The sequence below is a fragment of the Coffea eugenioides genome, chromosome 3, assembly GCF_003713205.1.
Source record: "Coffea eugenioides isolate CCC68of chromosome 3, Ceug_1.0, whole genome shotgun sequence".
In the NCBI taxonomy this organism is placed as follows: Eukaryota; Viridiplantae; Streptophyta; class Magnoliopsida; order Gentianales; family Rubiaceae; genus Coffea; species Coffea eugenioides.
In genome coordinates, this window is record NC_040037.1 from 21270126 (window position 1) to 21289063 (window position 18938).

Consider the following 18938-nt stretch of genomic DNA (forward strand, 5'->3'; position numbering starts at 1 on the left):
TTGCTATAATGCTAAAAACAAAAGGAAATAAAACGTCGTTAAATTCTCAGAAAAACCCTAAAGAGAAAAGGAAAAATTGAACAAAAGTAAGTATTTTGTTGAATAGAAAATCAAATAATCATATTCATTAAATACCTCCATAGGCTACATTACATAAATTAGAATAATGTTCCGGATGTACACATGCTATAATTTGTAAATTATGAACCATAAGCACACTCAAACTTAGAACAAACAATTGCTTCCGCGCTTACATTCCCTCACAGGTAATTTAATTCTCTCATTTTTAACATAATTGCCACAATGGAGAAACCTATATTTCTTACAAAAGAAAATCAATACGCCACCTAAAATTCGTATAAAGAATGAAATCAATATATATAATACCCTGCAACAATTTTGCATGTTGTAACAAGTAAATTTACAAGAGATTGTATGAACTCTAGCATCCAGCTGCTTTCAAAAATTTGTCATATGGGCTTGAAGGTGGAAGTCTAAAGGACTGTTCTTGTACACACTCCTGTGCACATGGAAGCTGAATCCGACTTTGAATTAGTTGACTGTTTGTGGATTTTATGTCTCCTGATAGATCCAATACCTACATGAAGTGATCAGAAGCCTCAACAATCAGCAACAGAAATCTTGACTCACAAACTAGAGCCGTTGAGATATTGGTCAATATCCTGTATGTGAGATTTAATAAACCTTCAAATTGGCAACCGTTCAGCTGGATAATTTATGAGTAATCAGTTGCCTTCATAGGAACAGGAGGAATGTAGTAGGTTAAGTCTTGGGTTTAGGTTATCTAAGAAATGTACAAATCCTCACCCCACCCACCCTGATGAAAGGCAAAAAACCCATGACAGTAAATGCATAATTGATGCACAGAGGCAAAACATGTGCACAGAGAGAGAGAGGAAGGGAGTTTCACCTTGTTTGATAAAACAGGCCCCTTATTTTCATTTTCACATGCACTAAGTATAGCCTTTGCTTCTTGTTGCACCTTGAAACTCTGAAGGGCCAGCATCTTTTGTTGTTTACCATTTACAAGGGCCTCGCATTGACTCTTTACTTGATCATAAGGTATTGGAGTAGAAGAAACTGGCAGGCTTGCAACATGGCGAGCTGTTTCCAAGACCTGCTCATGGTACAAAATAATCATTGTGCAGTAGTATGCAAGCTTGTGTCATAGCATGGTAGTACATAAACAATGAATTGGTTTATGAAGGCAAATTAATCTTCATTTTTCCTCCTAAGAACTGATTCAACTGTTGATAGAGACTTCATTGATGGTGCAATAGGCCACAAATGATCTATTGGAATGACAGTAGCATGACTAGAAACATATATCTGAAGGTAGTTCAAGAAAGCTGAATTGCAAATGTTGCAGAACTCTTTAATAGTTCAAGAGTTTGTGGAAAACATCAGTTTGGGCACCAAAGAGAGTGGAAAGCTGTAGATTAGATGAACCAATATCTCCCGTAGTGAACTTCTTCCATTAGGAAATAATTTGATCCTTCGTTTGACCGCTATTGTGGTAATCTGCTAGGAACTATTTGCTTTAGATCTTATCAAATCATGTTTGGACCGCAAAAATGTTATAATTTAGATAGTATGTTCCAAGTATTAAGTGAACTTGAATTTTTTATCATACCATCAAGCATTATGAATAACAGACAAAAGAAAGGATCAATTACCAACAAGAAGGAAAAATTCAGTTCTTTCCTATGGATCTCTCTGTAATGCTTCCTCAGGTTCCTAACTGATTTTACCCAGAAGTGGGCATTATCATTCAGAAATTAACAAACGCAAGCAAAGAAAAACTTAGTAACACCAAGAGCCCAGATTGATGTAAACATTTCTCAGGAAAAAAGACATTATCTTCAACTTTAAATTTAGACTCAGAACCACTTGGTACCATTGTGCTTCTGAGCAAAGTAGAGAATACCAGTTTCAATGATACTACTGTAAAAGTAATTGATGCCAACGAACTCTTCTTGAGAATTTGGATGTTATGATTTTCATTTGTGTGATGCCAAAGTTGGTCCACAAGAAAAAGTTCCTATGCTCGTGCATATTCTAATACTGATGATTCTGCCTTGCTAATAACAGTCTTGGTTTAGTAGAAGCATCCGTTGTAGGGAAACAGAGTGAGGGGTGTCGGAAGAACCATGATGTGTAACTTGCTCAAGATCTAAACAAGGTGTAGTAGATATAATATGTTTCCACATTCTTTCTTGAACCATTTTAGTTTTCAATCTGCTTTTTAACTTTCTGAATTTACCCAACTAGGTTATGAATTTGAAGAACATCGACCGTTATCTTATTTAATGGAAATATTACAAAAGTTTGCCATCAACTACAGAAATACTAACAATACCTTCAAACGACAAAGTTATGTGTGAAACTAAGAGGAAGTGATTATGAAGTAAAAAGCAATTACTTACAGATTCCAAGAGCTGGTTGACGCTAAGTATGTCAAGCGAATTGACAGACAGAGATGTCTTACGCCCAGATTGACTTCCACTTGCATCAGGAAAAGATTCTTCATCGGCTAACCCAGCTGGTGCCATGATCTGAGAGCAAAAAAGTTCACTTAAACTGAGTAAAACACCAGGCTAACCAATGCCTAATTATTTTTTAACTAACCTCATTAAATGTCTGAAAATCCATTTCTGCAAGTGGAGAAGAAGGGCATGGTGTCTCCATGAACAATGGAGCTCCCAACGGGTACGCATCATCTGGTGAAAATCCTTCTTGAAGTTGGCTTTTTATGTTTGACAACTCAGCCTAGAAGTAGACAGATGAGAAGTTTGAAGCAGAACGATCAAAATTATTTTCCTTAATACCCAAAAAAAGAAAAAAAAAAGGACCAGTAATATAAAGACTTTCAACCTAAACTTGTACTTTTATGCCTAAAGGTTCTCAAAGTAGTATATTTGCTAGTTTGCAGAAGTAGAAAGGTCAAGAAATAATTCCACAGGAATACAAACTTATCTAAAAGCTTAAGCAATTACTGTATTCATCACAATTTGTTTTCCTTTGACCTGGCATAACCCTTTTACTTGAAAGTATAATATAACTTGAGATAATTATGTGGAACAGAAAAGTATAGCAGCATGATTTAACCTTCAATACTCCATCATTTTAAAAGGTGCATTGATTGGAAAGTTGCAGGTAAATCAAGTTTTAATTGACTTCAGCATGAAGAAGCAAGGGGTCACCCAATGAATAAATAAGACGAAAACTTTGATGTTATCTTAAGAAACTTTGCCAAAAGGGCAAAAAAGGCGTGAATTTGAGAGCAATATGTTTTAGAATTAAGTTTAGATACACTTCAAATTTACCTAGATTCTCTTTGATGGTCAGACACATGAGAGGGTGACAACTTGAACCAATGATATTTTTCTACTTTAGTTTGTAATGATTATACAACTCATGAATCACACAACAAATTAGTAGTACCACAGACTGGCCAACATAGAGTGAAATTTCTTAAAGAAGCCCACTCATGTGCTTAATGAAAAAATGTCCGGAAATAACTAATTGCGTTTTGAGAGCAGGAATGTGATGAGTAGTAGTAATTTAGATTACTCATTTGAGTTCAAGTCATTATTATGTTAATATCGAGACAAATTTAGCTTAGGGCTGAGCTATCTAGCCTAGTAAGGTTCAGCCCATGGTGAACAATGAGAATATATATCCAAAGATTTCTATAGCGAGGTAAAGTTTCCTGTTATCCATGTCTACCCAACTAAAAATAAGTCAGAAGTAAAAGCAGAAGCTTCTTCCAGAAAAAATTGCACAACTATCAGTTAAACTTTATGCACATCTCATAGAAAATAAATTCTCTCCACAAATTTATTGTCAGTTTGGAGATTGACTTTATTTAATTGACACACCGCATTCCATTCTCTTCTGGACATAATGCATTATTGGTAAATCTAGGTATGAACACTAAGGATTAAATAACTGTAGCAGTTAGCTTGTCTGCTTCTAGTTGTTTCTATCTGCTCTATCTTCTTCTTTTTCCCTCATAAAGAACTTAAAAGGGAAGATGGAAAACTAAAGAGCACTAATAGAGTACTGAAAAGATATTTTAGGTAGATTGGCTGCCGCTGAAATTTTTTCTTTCTACTTTTTCTTTTTCTTTTTTTTTTTAAGAACAATAATATGCTGTAAAATGATTAGTAACTAGAGTCATTTGAAACAAGCTCCTGCAACCACATTGGAAAAGTTTAATCTAGACTGTAGTTCCACATTTTTAGTCCTAATCTGATAACCTAATCGTGTCCATTACTTCTGCATCAAACATGTTAAAGTCTGCAAATCCATAAATAAGGTATCCCCATATCATGACACTAGAAAAATGTTGTGTCTTCCACTTGAAGACCTTGCACTCAATGGATTGTTATCAATGACTTATTTAGTAAGCTGCATGGGGCCTACTACACCTCAATTCCTGTATAGATGTCTCCAGAAAATTCAAACCCAATATCAAATAAATGATACCTAAGCCAATTGGAGTAAATAGCAGCAGGATAATGATAACTTTGATTGCTAAAGTACACGCAAGCAACATATTCGTGGATATACATTAATACTTGGGCATCCTACCTAAAATGGTAAACAAACAGAAAGTACACAATGTGAGGAAGTAAAATTATGTATATTACCTCTGACAATCTTCCATACTTGGTCATGAAGTGAGATATAACAAGTTCTTTTAAATGCTGGTCATTCGACTCAATTTTTGAAAGAGACTTCAGAGCAGCAACTTCATCATCCTGTGATCCGTATCCTTTAGTTTCATTAATGACTGTCGTGGACAAAGCCTGTAATCTCATATCTTCAACTAATTTAAGGTATGGATCAACCTGTCAGCAAGATATTTTTATAAGTCCCATCATTAATTTAAAAAGAATATATATAAGCAGAAAAGATTTTCCGACTTTATATTTGAGTCCATATCAGAGTAAATGATCAATCTACTCGGACAAAAGTAAATTATTCCTCTGTAAGTTTTTTACTACTTACTGTTTCATCAGTCAATGATGACTTAATAACAGGAATTATCTCAGGAAGATTGCCTGCCCTGGCCAAAAATATAAGCATGTATGAAGCCAGAGTAAAGAGAGACCTCCTCTGAGACGGTTGAAGACCACCTTCAACATGCAGGCAAGGAATTAGAATGAGAGAGACCACCATCCGATCAATAATAAATGGACTCAAGAGACATTTACAAGGAGCAGCAATAACTCGTTATAATTCCTTATCTTGGTCAGTCCAATCTTTCCTGACTGATACTAGAGTTTAACTCCTCACCTAGTGCAAGCTGGTGATATCAAGAACATTGAAATCCAACATGCGCATGTAATCTTATGTGAAATTTATCAAAGATCCAGCTACTATTCAATTCCACTTAACATTTTCAGGCTAAATGTTCCTTCCATTATGTAGGATGCAAAAACATTAAGTTGTATATCTGCTATTATGGGTGTGCATCATTGATTCTGTGCCAGAGAGAAGGTTTAATTCTGAGGACTCTAGTGCAACCAGACAATGAGCTGCAGCACAACCTACATATCTGACAACCACTGGCTTGGATTTGCCAAATACGTATTTAGTTCTATCATGATCATTAACCATATGGAATTTTGACATCTACTGTGTGTCATAAGCTGTGATATTCTTCTCTCTTCATGTTTCAGGAGGGCTCCAGTCTCATAGGATTATATCACTATATCTAGTCCGTTTTCACTGACCACTGCTATAATTATGAGAATGAGACATATACCTCATTCAGAGATTTGAAGCATTACGAATGATCGTTGACATCAAGCAGAACCCAAAAACCAAGAAAAGTTATATACATCACGAGGAAATGTCATCAACGAACACATGCATGAAGAGGACCACTCTCACAAGATAAATGAAAATACTCCATGATTTGCCTATTGAATATTCATGAAAGAATAAGAAGGAAATCAAATCAACCAACCATCACTATTAAGAGAGATACTCCTCAGAGAAAAACCCAGCTGGAAACATCGGACGAGGGCCATGTGACTGGAATTCTGTATTTGTACAAAATGATAATTAAAACCAGAGATAACAACTGTGTAGACAAAATAATCAGAAAAATAGGAGACTGGGACTATCTTTGAATTGAAAAAATAGCAAAAAATTAGGTGGATCTGGTAATATGATGTACTTCATGAGAACTTTTAAAAATTCTGTAAGCAAAATATGCAAATTGTAATTACAGATGATACTAGGCTTCAGTTATCAAATATTAGACAGATTTATGTTTTATTTCTTCCAAAGTATGAAAAAAATATCCAGAAAAGTAGATGCAAAAGTAGAGCAGGGCAGGAATGACACTGCTTTTGAAGCCAAGGCAAGAGAAGGTAACATGTTGTACATGATAAAAGACACAGTTATTCTCCCGCCCTTGTATCAGTTAATAGGATAGTTAGCTTGGTTAATGCACTACATATGCAGTTGTAATGTAATGCAAAGACTTGTCATGTTCAACCAATTTTCCCCAATCAACAAGTCAAGGCAAATTTGCAGGACTAAATCCAGACATAGTACATACGCGTTAACACAAAGGTGAAACCATGTATTTGAAGTTCTCCAATAGACCAACTTTCAGACGGTTACATTAAGGGTCCATTTGGAATGGGAAGCTTATGGGGGTTTTTTACTAGACTTTATTGTAGAAGTAGTTTTTAAAAAACTATTAGAATGTGCATTTTATTCTGGGTGTTTTTTGAATTGCCTTTTTGAGCTGCTCGACAACCTCCCCTCCTCCACCTTCACATCTCCCGCATCCACCATTGTTGCCCCCTCCCACCACCAGCCCTGCCCTACCCTCCCCTCCCCACCCCCCCCCCCAACAAAACCTCTGTCCCCTTCATCCCACCACCACCGCTGCTCCTTCCTCCTCCTTCCTCCTCTCCCTCTCTCACTTCTCTTTTCTCCCCCCACCACAGCTTCCCACCTTCATCCCCTCTAAGACTCCTCCTCCCCCTTCCTCCTCTCCCCTCCACCCTGGACCATATTTGGTCGCAATCAAGATGTGGTCAGAGGTGGTGGAGGGGGAAGAAAAAGAGGGGAGAGGGAGAGAGAGGAGGAATGCAGTCAGGGGGGGTGGTGGAAGGGAGGAGTGAAGGGGACAGTGTTGATTGGGAGTGGTGGTGGGGGGAGTTAGAGGGTGGTGGGCAGTGGTGGTGGTGCAGGAGGGAAGGAAGAGATGATTATGTGGTGTTGGTGTGTTTTTAGTGAGGTTACTGTAGATTTTCTTAGTGGGGAAAAACTAGTTCTGGAAAAAACAATCAATCCAAATGCACTAAGTTTGTCTGGCATTGTTGACACAGGTGATACATAAGTCCAATTTGTCAATAAAAAATTGACTGAACAATATATTTATGTATCATCTTTTTTTCATGTTAATTCTGCAGCTTAACTAAAAAGACAGGTTACAGCTTCCAAGTGTAAATGTTACAAGTCGCCATGTGAAATTGTAATGGCTTAAAAAAATTCTATGGCATGCAGAATGTTCACCTTTGATCGACTGAAGAGCAGACAAATAGCATATGTATGAGCCATTGCCTCGAAATTTGCAGGAATATTTTCTGCCGATGTTGCCTGAACCCAGATGGATGAAAGAAGAAGATTCACTTGGTGACTACGCAGCCGAAGGGAAGTAAGCCCCTAGATATTAACAAGTCAAAGAGACATTAGGATGAGCAGTAAGGTTTGTGAAATCAAAAAAGTCTTCAACAAAATTTATGTATGTGCTCACTCATATCTTAAAGTTTTGCAAAACATAAAATGGTGAATGGCATGACAATTAGAGGCAATAAGATGATTCATACTTCTTTCCCTGCTGGAACAACACCCTTGAAGCTATGTAATTGGCCTTGTGACATACTTCTGACAGATTGATCTTCATAGGAATCTTCTTCCTCTGTCATTTCTCCATCTGAAAATTCAGATTTGGCATCATTTTCATCCAAAAGGGAAAAGCTTCTGAATTTCACCTTCCGTGACATCTTAGGAGACTGTTCTGAAAGAGTACGAGAGAGATTCCGGTCCAATATTGACCACATATTGCTAAGAGATGGCATAAGCACCGTTGAGAAGATATGGTGTGCCCCAGCTCGTGTTTCATGGTCTGAATGTGCCATTGCCAATAGCAAGGGATGAAAGAGAGTATCAGGAAATGCCTAAACAAGGAATTGGAAGCAGATGTTATCATCATATAGAAATTGAACAAGAAACATAGCATCTTAATCTTAATGGTTGTACCTTCTTATAATATGTTACATTAGGAACCGTAGATACAATTTGTGCAGTTCGATGTACAGCATTGATTGTTGCTCTTGCAGCAACAAAACCAGTTGGAATGCTCTCCAGCACCACACCCATCATATCGAGGATGGGTCCAACATCTGCAACCTGTTATCAAGGATGGGTCCACAATTTCATGTTTGTCCAAATTATAATATGAATTAACTGCATGGACAATGAGGATAGCTTTCTAATAAAAGCATTCCACGAATTTGATAAGTTACTTCAACATGAGCAGATCAATAGAAATCTATTAACTGCTTCCAACAGCTGAAAGAAACCTAATAAATGCTAGGCTAAGAGTGTCTTTAAAAAGAATGTAAGGAAGGAAGCAGAAAACAGAAGCACGGAAGGCATGGTAACCAGACTTTTCGGTAAAGCAATTTGTGATGTCTTAATGTTCTTTGGACACGTGATTGCCTCTGCTCCATGTGATAACTGAAGTGGTCTATATTTTGCATTATGGGACTAAAACACATAACTGAAGCTCGGGCCCAAATATTACAAGTCACAGGGTCAGCTAGCTGAAGAAGCACCCATGGAAGTATGCCTCACAACAAGAAGAGAGGCATTTCCAATTCTTCACTATTATCTTGCTGACTCCAAATACAATATATCAAAGGATTCCTTGGCTATCAAAGGATTCCTTGGCCCAAAAGGAGGAAAAAAGAAATGTCAGGTTAAAAGTACATGTACCAGCATGCAGGGTCAATGGATGAATAACAACTGTAAAAAGAGAAGCTAGAAGTACGCAGATCGAGTTGCAGTAGAACAAATAAATGTCTAGTCAACCCTACTATGATCTATGCAGAAAAGACAATTTGTGAACCAAAAGAACTGCATTAAATCTTAGTCAAGACAAACCTTGTCTGCAAGCTGTGAAATGCACTTTTCCAAAGCAACCTGAAGCTCGTTATTCAATTTATCAGAACCATCTTGAGGACTTGAAGCTTCAGATGAATATAGTAGGCATTTGCGCAGATGTTTAACCAGCTCACTTATTGCACCAACAATTGCAACTGATGCGTGCTGCTTTGCATTTCTTGCAAGTTGTGTTGTAACATCAATGATTTTTATCTGCATATCACGCCGTTTGGCAACATTCTTATGATCCAAGTGCTTAACCACGATAGATAATAATAGATGGGAGCTTTCACCTGGTTCAGAGACAGTTGAGAGTAAATAAAAATGAGAAACTATTACAAAAGAAACCAAGAAATGACAATGTCCAGTAGGATGCATAAAGAGTAAAGAAAGGTAGCATATTCTACCTGACTCCTCCAATAATGACTGCAAATAGGCCAACACTGAACCTGCAAGTCCTTTGTCTGGTGACCAATAATTTTCAGAGTCAAAACGATGGAAAAGAGGTTCAAGTACACGTCGTACAGTTGTTACTTCCCTTGCAGATTGGGCTATATTCCATAGACAAACTCTGGACCAGTAAGAGGGGTTCTTGGTTGCCTCCCTGTTTAAAAAATATTAAACGTAGATAAGAATGAACCGCAAGTGCATAAAAGCTACACATTCTAGATGTTCTATCATCTTACAGTGTGGCCATTTCCATTTTAGAACTTGTGATATCTGGTAAAGAAGAAACTTTCTGGCTGATGTCAGGAAAAGAAGAGTCATGTTTATCCACTTTGAGCAATCCTTGGACCCATTGTTCTGAGAGGTTGGAATTTTTCTTCTCTACTTCGCAATTTTCTAAATGGGTTGGAAGTTCCATGTAGTTCTCCAAAGTCACTGTTATAATCTATATCAGATAAAATAGTTCAACATAAAGTTAGAAAAAACCAACACTTGCAAGAACATGTCATGGATTGCCTAAAATCCAGTAGAAGAGAAAACTCCATCAAATTACGAGGTAGAGTGTAGGACTGAGAAGAGTCTCTTACATGGTCAAAGTCCATCGAGATATGGGAGTTCTTCCCCATAAAGTGCACCTAGACAATGAAAATGTAGAAAGAAAGATAATTATAACGTGCAAGAAAGAAATTGACTGCAATGGTGCCAACTAAGAAAAATGGCCTACCATAAAGAGTTGCAGAGAAAAAATTTTAGCATTACATCTTGAGAAGATTTCTAGATATTAAAGTTGAGCATAATCATAACTCTATCTTTGATGTGAAACTTCATTATAATTATCTCTTCTTCTCATGCTGGATACCAAATTCATTTAATCCGCTTACAAAACCCAAAATTCAAACCTCCAATTTCTGTACAATTCAGTAGTACACTCCAACCCTCCCAAATTCCTGTTTTTCACTCCTTTCCTCACCTCTTCTCCTCCTGGATGCAACAGATATGAGCGAGGGAACAGCAGCCACAAATTAGACTAATTAATTGATCACTTAGTTGCACCACAAAAAAAGATGAACGTATTTTATTCTACTCCCTTTTCTGTTTCTCTTTCCAGTGACTTCCCCACTTCATCCTCCAAATTTCTCCTTAAACTCAGGTTGGTTTTCTACTTATTGTTTGGGGGGCACTAGGGATGAATACCTAGACGCACCTCAGGTATTTAATGGTGCGCTAATGATCCCTACTTCCTTCCCCAGTGTGCCTCATGGCGTTTTCCACAGCCCCTGTAATATTTCCTTTAAACACTCGGCAACCATGCAGGCATATAGACAATGGAATTTGTCACTGATGTTAATTCTCATGAAATTGCAATTAAATAAAGCCTCATTTGTAGGAAATGTTCAACATCTAAAATAACAGGTTATCTGATAGAATTATTAATTACAGTCAACCCCCCCCCCTCCCCCCAAAGACAAGCTACAGCATAAGCTGATAGTTAACATACAGAAATTAGAAATACCGATATCTTCCTTTCAGAAGTTAGGATATGACACCAATATGAGAAACCCCTCTAGTGTACTATTGATATTAAATTTAATTTTGCTCCAGTTTAGCAGATTCAAGGAAAATATAAAAATAAGTACGATGAAGGATGCTTCTTTTCTATCAGCACCACACCCACCACGAATCTCCCCAACAAGGGAAAAACAAGAAAACCACATCCACCTCATACTCAGGCAGGCATGTTTGTACATGTACAAAAAATTCAAGGTAGTAAAGGGAAAAAGCAAGTCTACCAAGACAGCCAAAACTTGCATCCCTGCAGACCTCAAGCACAGTGCTCTGTCATCATCTCCAACTTCTCGAGCTAATTGACACAATTTCGGTATGAGGCCCTCCAAGTTGAACATATATGTGCCATCCAACTGCATCAATCAGAAAAGAGGTCAAATCTTCTTAATTTGAAATGACAACTGAATGTATAACATGAATATAAGGTTATTTAGGTCCCCTATAGACAGTACTATACGTTGGTTACCTAATCTTTCTATAGAATATACAACCAAAGAGTGCATTGTGAAAACCATTGACAACAAAACTTCTCTGTAAATTACACTCTGGTTTTGAATTTGTTCATGATTCAATTTCTTAAAGCAATTAACTTATAGCCTACTTCAGGTTCATTGCCTATGCGTTAATCATTTACTTATCTAAGGGTGCGTTTGATAAAACTGAAGTATGAAAACTGAAGTCTGAAATCTGAAATCTGAAGTCTGAATCCATTAAGTTATTAAATTGTTAAGTATTAAATCTACTACATTTGAATGCATATCACATTCAGTGATAAATGAATAACTTATCACTTAATTTTGGGAGCAAGTTTTGCCTAGGAAATTCAGTGCCACTTAATTAATTCAGATGTTCAATTTTTGGTTACCAAACGGTTTGAATATGTTAAAAATCCATTAAGTTTAAATGCTGAACTGGGTTATCAAACGGGGCCTAATTGATCAACTTGATGTTCAACTTACCTGGCCATTGATAAAGTCAACTAGTGTATTGCAACCTAGAATCTGCAATTCATCATACTGTGGTAGATCTAAAAGGGTGCGAACCATCCCAAGCAAACTACTAGCAAAAAGTGGCCTGAAAAAGATCCCGATCCTGATCAAGATTAAAACTTTGTGGAAGGAGGTGAAGAAAGTGTAATTCTTTTTTAATTATGGACAAGATGACATGCAGCTTTTAAGTCAAATGACAAAACTATCTTAATAAGGCAGCAACTTCTGGAGAAAACGCGACAGTAACTTAAGCATATCATTTCGCCAAATGATGATACCTTAGAAATTTTCATGCCTTTGAAGAACCATGATCTGAGTAAATAGCAACAAGCTTGAGGATCTTATTAACATAGGAAGAAATATTGACATACTAGCAAAGCAAAACAGTTACAAAATCTAAATAGATAGTTATATGGATCATTCTGCACTTGGCTAATTAAAAGCAAGAACTTAACAAGATAGGTAAATGGTTGTGCCACAAAGATTTGAGCTTTCTCAACAACTTCCAGTTACACCCACAAGGCTACTTTTGCTTCTTTGTTGTGGAAAGCTATGTTACGTGCATGATTGCACCCTACATAAGTCGACAACTTAAAGTTTGATTCATCCCAAGCACCAAGGTTTGATTTATATGTAACTTTTATAAAGTAAACTGCAGAAGAAAAGGAAAGGATTAAATTAATCTTGGCATCCGCAGACCATACCCAGTACAACTTCGAAAGCAACTAACAGATGGACTAGTAGACATCAGAATACTAAATGCAAGTCCTTCCCTTGCCACGATCAACAGACTACCCTATGCTAAGAAAAAACAGCCCCATTTTCCCGTACACTTTTTGTTAGCCAAAAACCTTCTTCAGCAAGAATCGTTGTCAAAATCACACACAGCTTATAGAAACTATTTTTGTTTGCCACCGTGTCTTACTCCAACCTTCATTCCCCAAACCCTCCCTGCCATTCAAAAAAAAATTTATCCACAATCCAAACACCAGCCTCCATTTCTTCTCTTGCTTGTTGGTGGGGATGAGTGGAGATTTAGCGCTCCACATGTATCTTAATTTCTATATATCTTTTCTTTAACATTTGAATTCCCTGAAAGTCATATCAAGTAATATATCTTTTATGATGGCATATTATACTTTATAGCTCTTTCAAATATAGATAAAGCACGAAGAGTGCAATCCTGTATATGACAAGGTAGTGTGTACTATGCTCTCAAAGAAAATTTTCCTTCTTTTGGATTGAAAGATTTTAAAAACGTTAGCACTGCTTTAAAGCTCTTGCAGGATACCCAGTACAAGACAAGATGCTTTCTCATTGCATTGTTGTATTTGCTGGCCTTCGTGTAACACTTGACACTTAAACTCTGCATATCGATCTTTAACAAGAAAGAAAGAAAATTTAAAATAAAAATGAAGCAAGGTTACAGCAACCTGACCAAAAATCAATTAATGAGAACTAAAAACAAGTTCCAAATGGGAGTTGTAGACCCACCGGCAAACATTCTTATTCATTAGAGAGAGACATAGAGATTTTGGCAAAAAATTACATAGGAACAGTTTGGAGAATAAAATTTTAGTTCTTGCTCAATACTGCCAAAGTATTGCTCAAATGAAAACTTACATCTGTTCCTTACATGAGGATAGCAGCTTCCGATAAATTAGAAAAACAACTTTTACAGAGCCAAAGTGCTCATTTCGCAAATCCTTGTAAAACTTCTGTTCCAAGTTCTCTGTTATCTGAATCAGACAAAATAAAAGCTAATGTAGAGTGACATAGAAGTTGTAGCTACTAATAGACCATCTGACATAGAAGTTGTAGCACTTGTGGAATGATGCAAGTTCACCATCATGAGGAATATTTTAACAACAAGAAGCAGCCATGTTTCAGAAGAGGTATTATATAATTCCAGAAAGCAACTATAGTTTTTAGATAAAAGACAAATGCAGTGAAGTACATCACAAATTAATACACTGCAAACAAAGTGAAGCAACTCTGTTAAGTTCTATGAACAGGCAAATTATGTTTGAAATGAGAACTGATACGAAGAAACTTATGGTTGAGCAAGATGGACCAATAGAAATCCCACCATCAGAATGAACAAATCTGATCAAACTATTTTGATCAATCTGTAGGGGGTGAAAGTTCCACAGAACCAAATAAATGCAACAATGAAGGTCTACAAATATAGATTTTGTATATTATGTCAAACAGATATAATGTCAATGGTATAAACAATATTGATGCTTGTAAAACTCTCTGTACATTTAGCATAGGTTTAGTAAACAAGAGCAAATAAATGAATAAGGCTTGCCTTAGGTATCCTCAAAGGATTTTTAGAAGCATACTCACAAAGCTTCCCAATCTTTCGGTCATTTGGCTCAGCATCCTGCCAAAAGAGTTTCAGAGATTAAAGGCAAATACAAGCAGACCACCAGTTAAATCAAATCGTCACCAGAAAATTTTAAAAAAAAATGTGTACCACCACAGTGGACTATATTTCGCATCATCATTTTTTTCTTTCCCTGTTTTAAGGTTGTTAAGTCTCACATTTTACAAGAACAGCGTCACATACCAAATCAACTAAGACTTCTTTGGCAGAACTAAGCATTATGAAAATTAGTACATTTGCTGACAGAAATAAAATTGCCAGACTAAGATGGCAACTGCACAAAATTCACCTGTGATCGGGGGAAAATATCAGCAAGGAGCTTCTTGTATCGTTTAACAGGCTGTCTTGACCTTGCCCGCATTGAAGGACAAAAGAAGCAGAGATTACCACATGCTGGTACAACCTTTCTTGACATTACCCCCATTTTCTTGTCCTTTTGTTTAATATATTGCAATTTCAAGCCTCTCCTCTGCATAATATTAATCCAATTTACATCATAATTCAGCCAAAAACTTCATTTCACAAATGTCCATCAAATATTCAATAATTCACAAAAGCTTCTCCAAGATATTGGGTATCCCCAAAAATTCCAAAAGAAAAGGGAAAAAAAAAACCAATTGAGACTATCAAGAACTCAATCCCTAAGAAATTGATTTTTTCTGAAAATTCAAAAATTTAAAATTTTGGATCACTAAAACTTTATAAACCAAAAAGTAAAATATCTTGGGAAAATAAAAAGACCAATCATTCAAGATTTCCAAATTGATATCCAGAATACCCACATTAAAATGTGGGGAAAAAGGCAAGATTCAGGTGAAAATAAAAAACGCAGAATAAGAAAGAAAGAAAGGTTCAATTTACACAATTAAAACTGGCAAAAAAATACGAAATTTAATAAGGATTAAAGGAAACCCACCAATTAAATAATCAAAAACTGTACTGTTCGATTCAACCTGGCTCCTGCAATGATCTTGATCTCGAGCAGCTAGTATAACGTCTTCAGAATTAGATGACTAGAAGGCCTTATTCCTTAATAGCTTCAAATTTTCACCTGCATACAACGAGAATTGTCAGCTAATTAATATCCGAAAATAATGTAAATTCAATTAATTCATGATTTCAAGAAAAAAAATTATAGATTGCCCATTTAATTAATTTGAAATTTAAAGAAAAAAAGTTAGTTCAAATTTACCTCATAAACGTTAAGACTTTCGGGGAGGCAAAGAGGCTTGAAATTACCCCCCTCGTCGAGGTTTTCCTGTCTCCTCTTAAAATTATATATTTCAAAGCCAGAAATTAATTATCTCATTGATTAATTAAATTAATTGTAAATTTTCAAAAGATTATAAACTCTGGAATATTTTATTTTGGTAAAATACTAATATTAGTAGATAAATGGAAAGATAAGTCTAGGGTCACATGGGGGGTTCAGTAAAACGGGTGCAAGAATATTGCATTTTCCTTCTTTATTTTATTTTGTTCTTTTGATTTGGTTTTTCGTTTTGATTCGATTGGGATGTGGGGCTCCAACCGCAGGTACTAAATAACTGAGGTCACCCATCTGTAATTAATGCCATCACATGAATCCTATAAATCAATTTCCAAACAAAAAAAAATTAGAAAAGATTGTTGCATGACTTGCATTAGGATCGAAAGATCAATCAAATTATTTAATATTCGAATCGAACTTAACTTGCTAAGAGTTCATTCAAATTGGGTTCGTCGACTAATCAAATCAATTTGAATAAAACGTTTTATTTCTAATAATATTTAAATTTGATAAAAATCTCGTTCAAATTCGATTAGACAAATAAACAACTCAAATTTAAAAAAAAATTTAATCTCATTAAAAATAATCAAACAAACTTGAACACTAAGGTATTATACTTGATTATGCTTGGGCACACCCCTAAACTTGCATCATAAATAATTTTTTCCAATCTATTTTTTTCATTTTGTAATCATATATTATCTCATGTGCATCACATGTATTAGTATACTATCCTATAAAAGAATTTGTGAATAATCTTCAATAAAAACACTTACATGATTTTTCTTATGTAGGGAGAAAGGATGAGTTTTGGTGATTTGGAAGAGAAAGTGCAAGTGAGAGATCTCGAGTTCGAGTCTTCCCATGTATAAAAAAGAAAAAAAAAAAGAAGCATTTATCGAATGGGAAAAAATCGTGATTTTTCTTATGTAGGAAAGACTTATCCTATTAATATACGAATTTATAAATTATATCTGTGAAGTCTTAAGTTTTGGAAGCCAATTTATTAAATAAAACATTAAGAGAAATAATACAATGAAGTGGCTATTGAAATTTATATCAAAGAGAAAAGAAAGGTCAAAATTTCTTTAAGTATCAATCTTCGTATTTTTATTTTGATATACTGTAATTTATATTAAAGTACTTAATCTCAACGGTAAAAAAATAGGTCAAAATTTCTAATTATCAATTTTCAAAGTTTAGATTGAGTAAAACTTTATCATGGATTACGCTTGATATTAAATACTTATAATCTTTTTTTTTTCCATTATCATACACAATTATATCTACCGCATGATCCACAAGTTATTCATACACGGAATCTACCTAAAATATTTTCCATTCCAAGTTCCTCATCTACAACCGTAACTGCTCACCATTCTTTTTTCTTCCCGTATTATCAAATAGTAGTATTACACCAATTTAACCATGATGTTTACCATATATCTTTACAATAATAAAGGCTTTTTAGGTTGTGACCCAATTTTGGTGTTAATTTTGTGTGTTTTCAAATTTACCCTTATCTCTATCTATATCATATATGAAGGTAGGAAGCCTTTTGGTGTAAATAAAAAATTATCATCTTATGATTTTCTAAATTACCCTTTACGTATAACTATTCATTATCATATCTACTTTTGTCTCTTATATCTGCTATCTTTATCTCTACTGCCTACTATTATATTTGCTTTTACTTCTTTTTTTATAACTATCTACTGCCAAATAACAGTTTATTTGTACATTTTATTGATGTAAATGTCAATTTTTTTGTATGTATTATAAAAATATAAAATCAAATATCATAAAAAAATAATTTTAACAAATATCTTTAATAAATTTTAAATATTTATTTATTCTTGCGCATGCATTGAATGTACCTTAAGTACCGGTACAAATTATTGTTAGACCAAATCAACCTCACAATTTTCTACATTGCAATTCCCATCACTGACCATTGACATCGAGGGCCGTCACTGGAGGACAGAGTTACCTGAAGAACCAGTCACGCTGCCAATTTAGAAGGCATGCGTAGTAATGATGGTGGGCTCAAGAACTAGTAATGCTGGCAATTGAAAAGTCACATCTCATCTGTAGTGGACTCCATCAATCAATGCATAAATCCCAACACAACCTTCCGCAAATTATGGGGGACTACTTTTCTCTCCTCTTCCATTTTTATAATTTATTTATAAATTTTTTTTTTATCTATCTAACAAGTGTTCAAGAGACCTCATTAATATACTTCATGAGTTAAATTTTTTTTAAAAAAAGATTAATTAGAGAAACTGCATAAATGCAAGGGATGGTAGTAATTATTAAGTGCATATGTATGATAAATTGGGTGAAATTTATATATGTTGGGCACGTATTAGAAAAATTCAAAATATTTTAACAAATACCTCGTTAATACACTTAATTTATAATAAATTTATCATATAGATGCATACACTTACATTTAGTGCAGTCCTATATTTATATACTTTTCCAAATTAATAACACTTTAACCAAATATTTAACACCTGATGCCCTATGCATTAGGCACTTGTTAGCCAAACTATTTATTTATTGGATTTTTTTTAACGGGTGCATTATGAGCACTTATTAACACACCTATATTCCACTCAATCTACCATGTATATATACACACACTAATAATTATAATTTTCTCTTATAATTTATATATTTCTCCTAATCAATCCCCTTGCATTTATATACTTTTCCTAATTAATCTTATATTTCTAAAAATCTAACACCTGAAATATAACTTAACGATATGGGTACCCATTTGACGGTTATTTATTTTGGTGTCTTTTGGTCTTCTCTTAAACGCGGTAGTTTTCTTTATTTTTGGAGTGGGTCAATCAACAAATTCTCTGCATCTTTTTAGCTTTTCATTTATTGGTAATATAGTCAAAGATTTCACCCTATTATTCGAGATTTAAAAAAAAATGCTGATTATGAGAATTTAACACGGAAAGGTCTTTTATGCCTGCGAATGGAGATTTAAAGCCGTGATCAGCACATAAGTTGTAGTATCATATGATTTCTAGGA

General features: G+C 35.1%; 1 protein-coding gene across 1 annotated transcript; it reads right to left on the reverse strand.

The window, feature by feature from the left end:
• Positions 1 to 107: 107 nt before the first annotated feature.
• Positions 108 to 15920, reverse strand: LOC113765462. Its single transcript, XM_027309652.1, has 21 exons — positions 15809 to 15920; positions 15533 to 15667; positions 14906 to 15085; positions 14539 to 14613; positions 13848 to 13963; positions 12195 to 12309; positions 11460 to 11588; positions 10257 to 10304; positions 9909 to 10114; positions 9630 to 9826; positions 9223 to 9515; positions 8317 to 8466; positions 7884 to 8234; positions 7570 to 7719; positions 6002 to 6077; positions 5038 to 5165; positions 4677 to 4877; positions 2650 to 2790; positions 2448 to 2576; positions 932 to 1138; positions 108 to 598 (listed from the first exon to the last, which is right to left on the reverse strand). The coding sequence occupies exons 3-21, from the start codon at positions 15038 to 15040 to the stop codon at positions 443 to 445; spliced, it is 3003 nt and encodes a 1000-aa protein (XP_027165453.1). The 5' UTR covers positions 15041 to 15085; positions 15533 to 15667; positions 15809 to 15920; the 3' UTR covers positions 108 to 442.
• Positions 15921 to 18938: the final 3018 nt, after the last annotated feature.

What these genes read in the sequence shown, in the direction of transcription:
- LOC113765462 (XM_027309652.1), bottom strand. Translation starts at nt 15,040, where the DNA reads ATGGGGGTAATGTCAAGAAAGGTTGTACCAGCATGTGGTAATCTCTGC. An exon ending in ATCCTTTGAGGATACCTAAG is followed by an intron (nt 13,964 to 14,538) that starts GCAAGCCTTATT and finishes TGTCTGATTCAG; the next exon opens with ATAACAGAGAACTTGGAACA. An exon ending in ATTTTCAGACATTTAATGAG is followed by an intron (nt 2,577 to 2,649) that starts GTTAGTTAAAAA and finishes TTTTGCTCTCAG; the next exon opens with ATCATGGCACCAGCTGGGTT.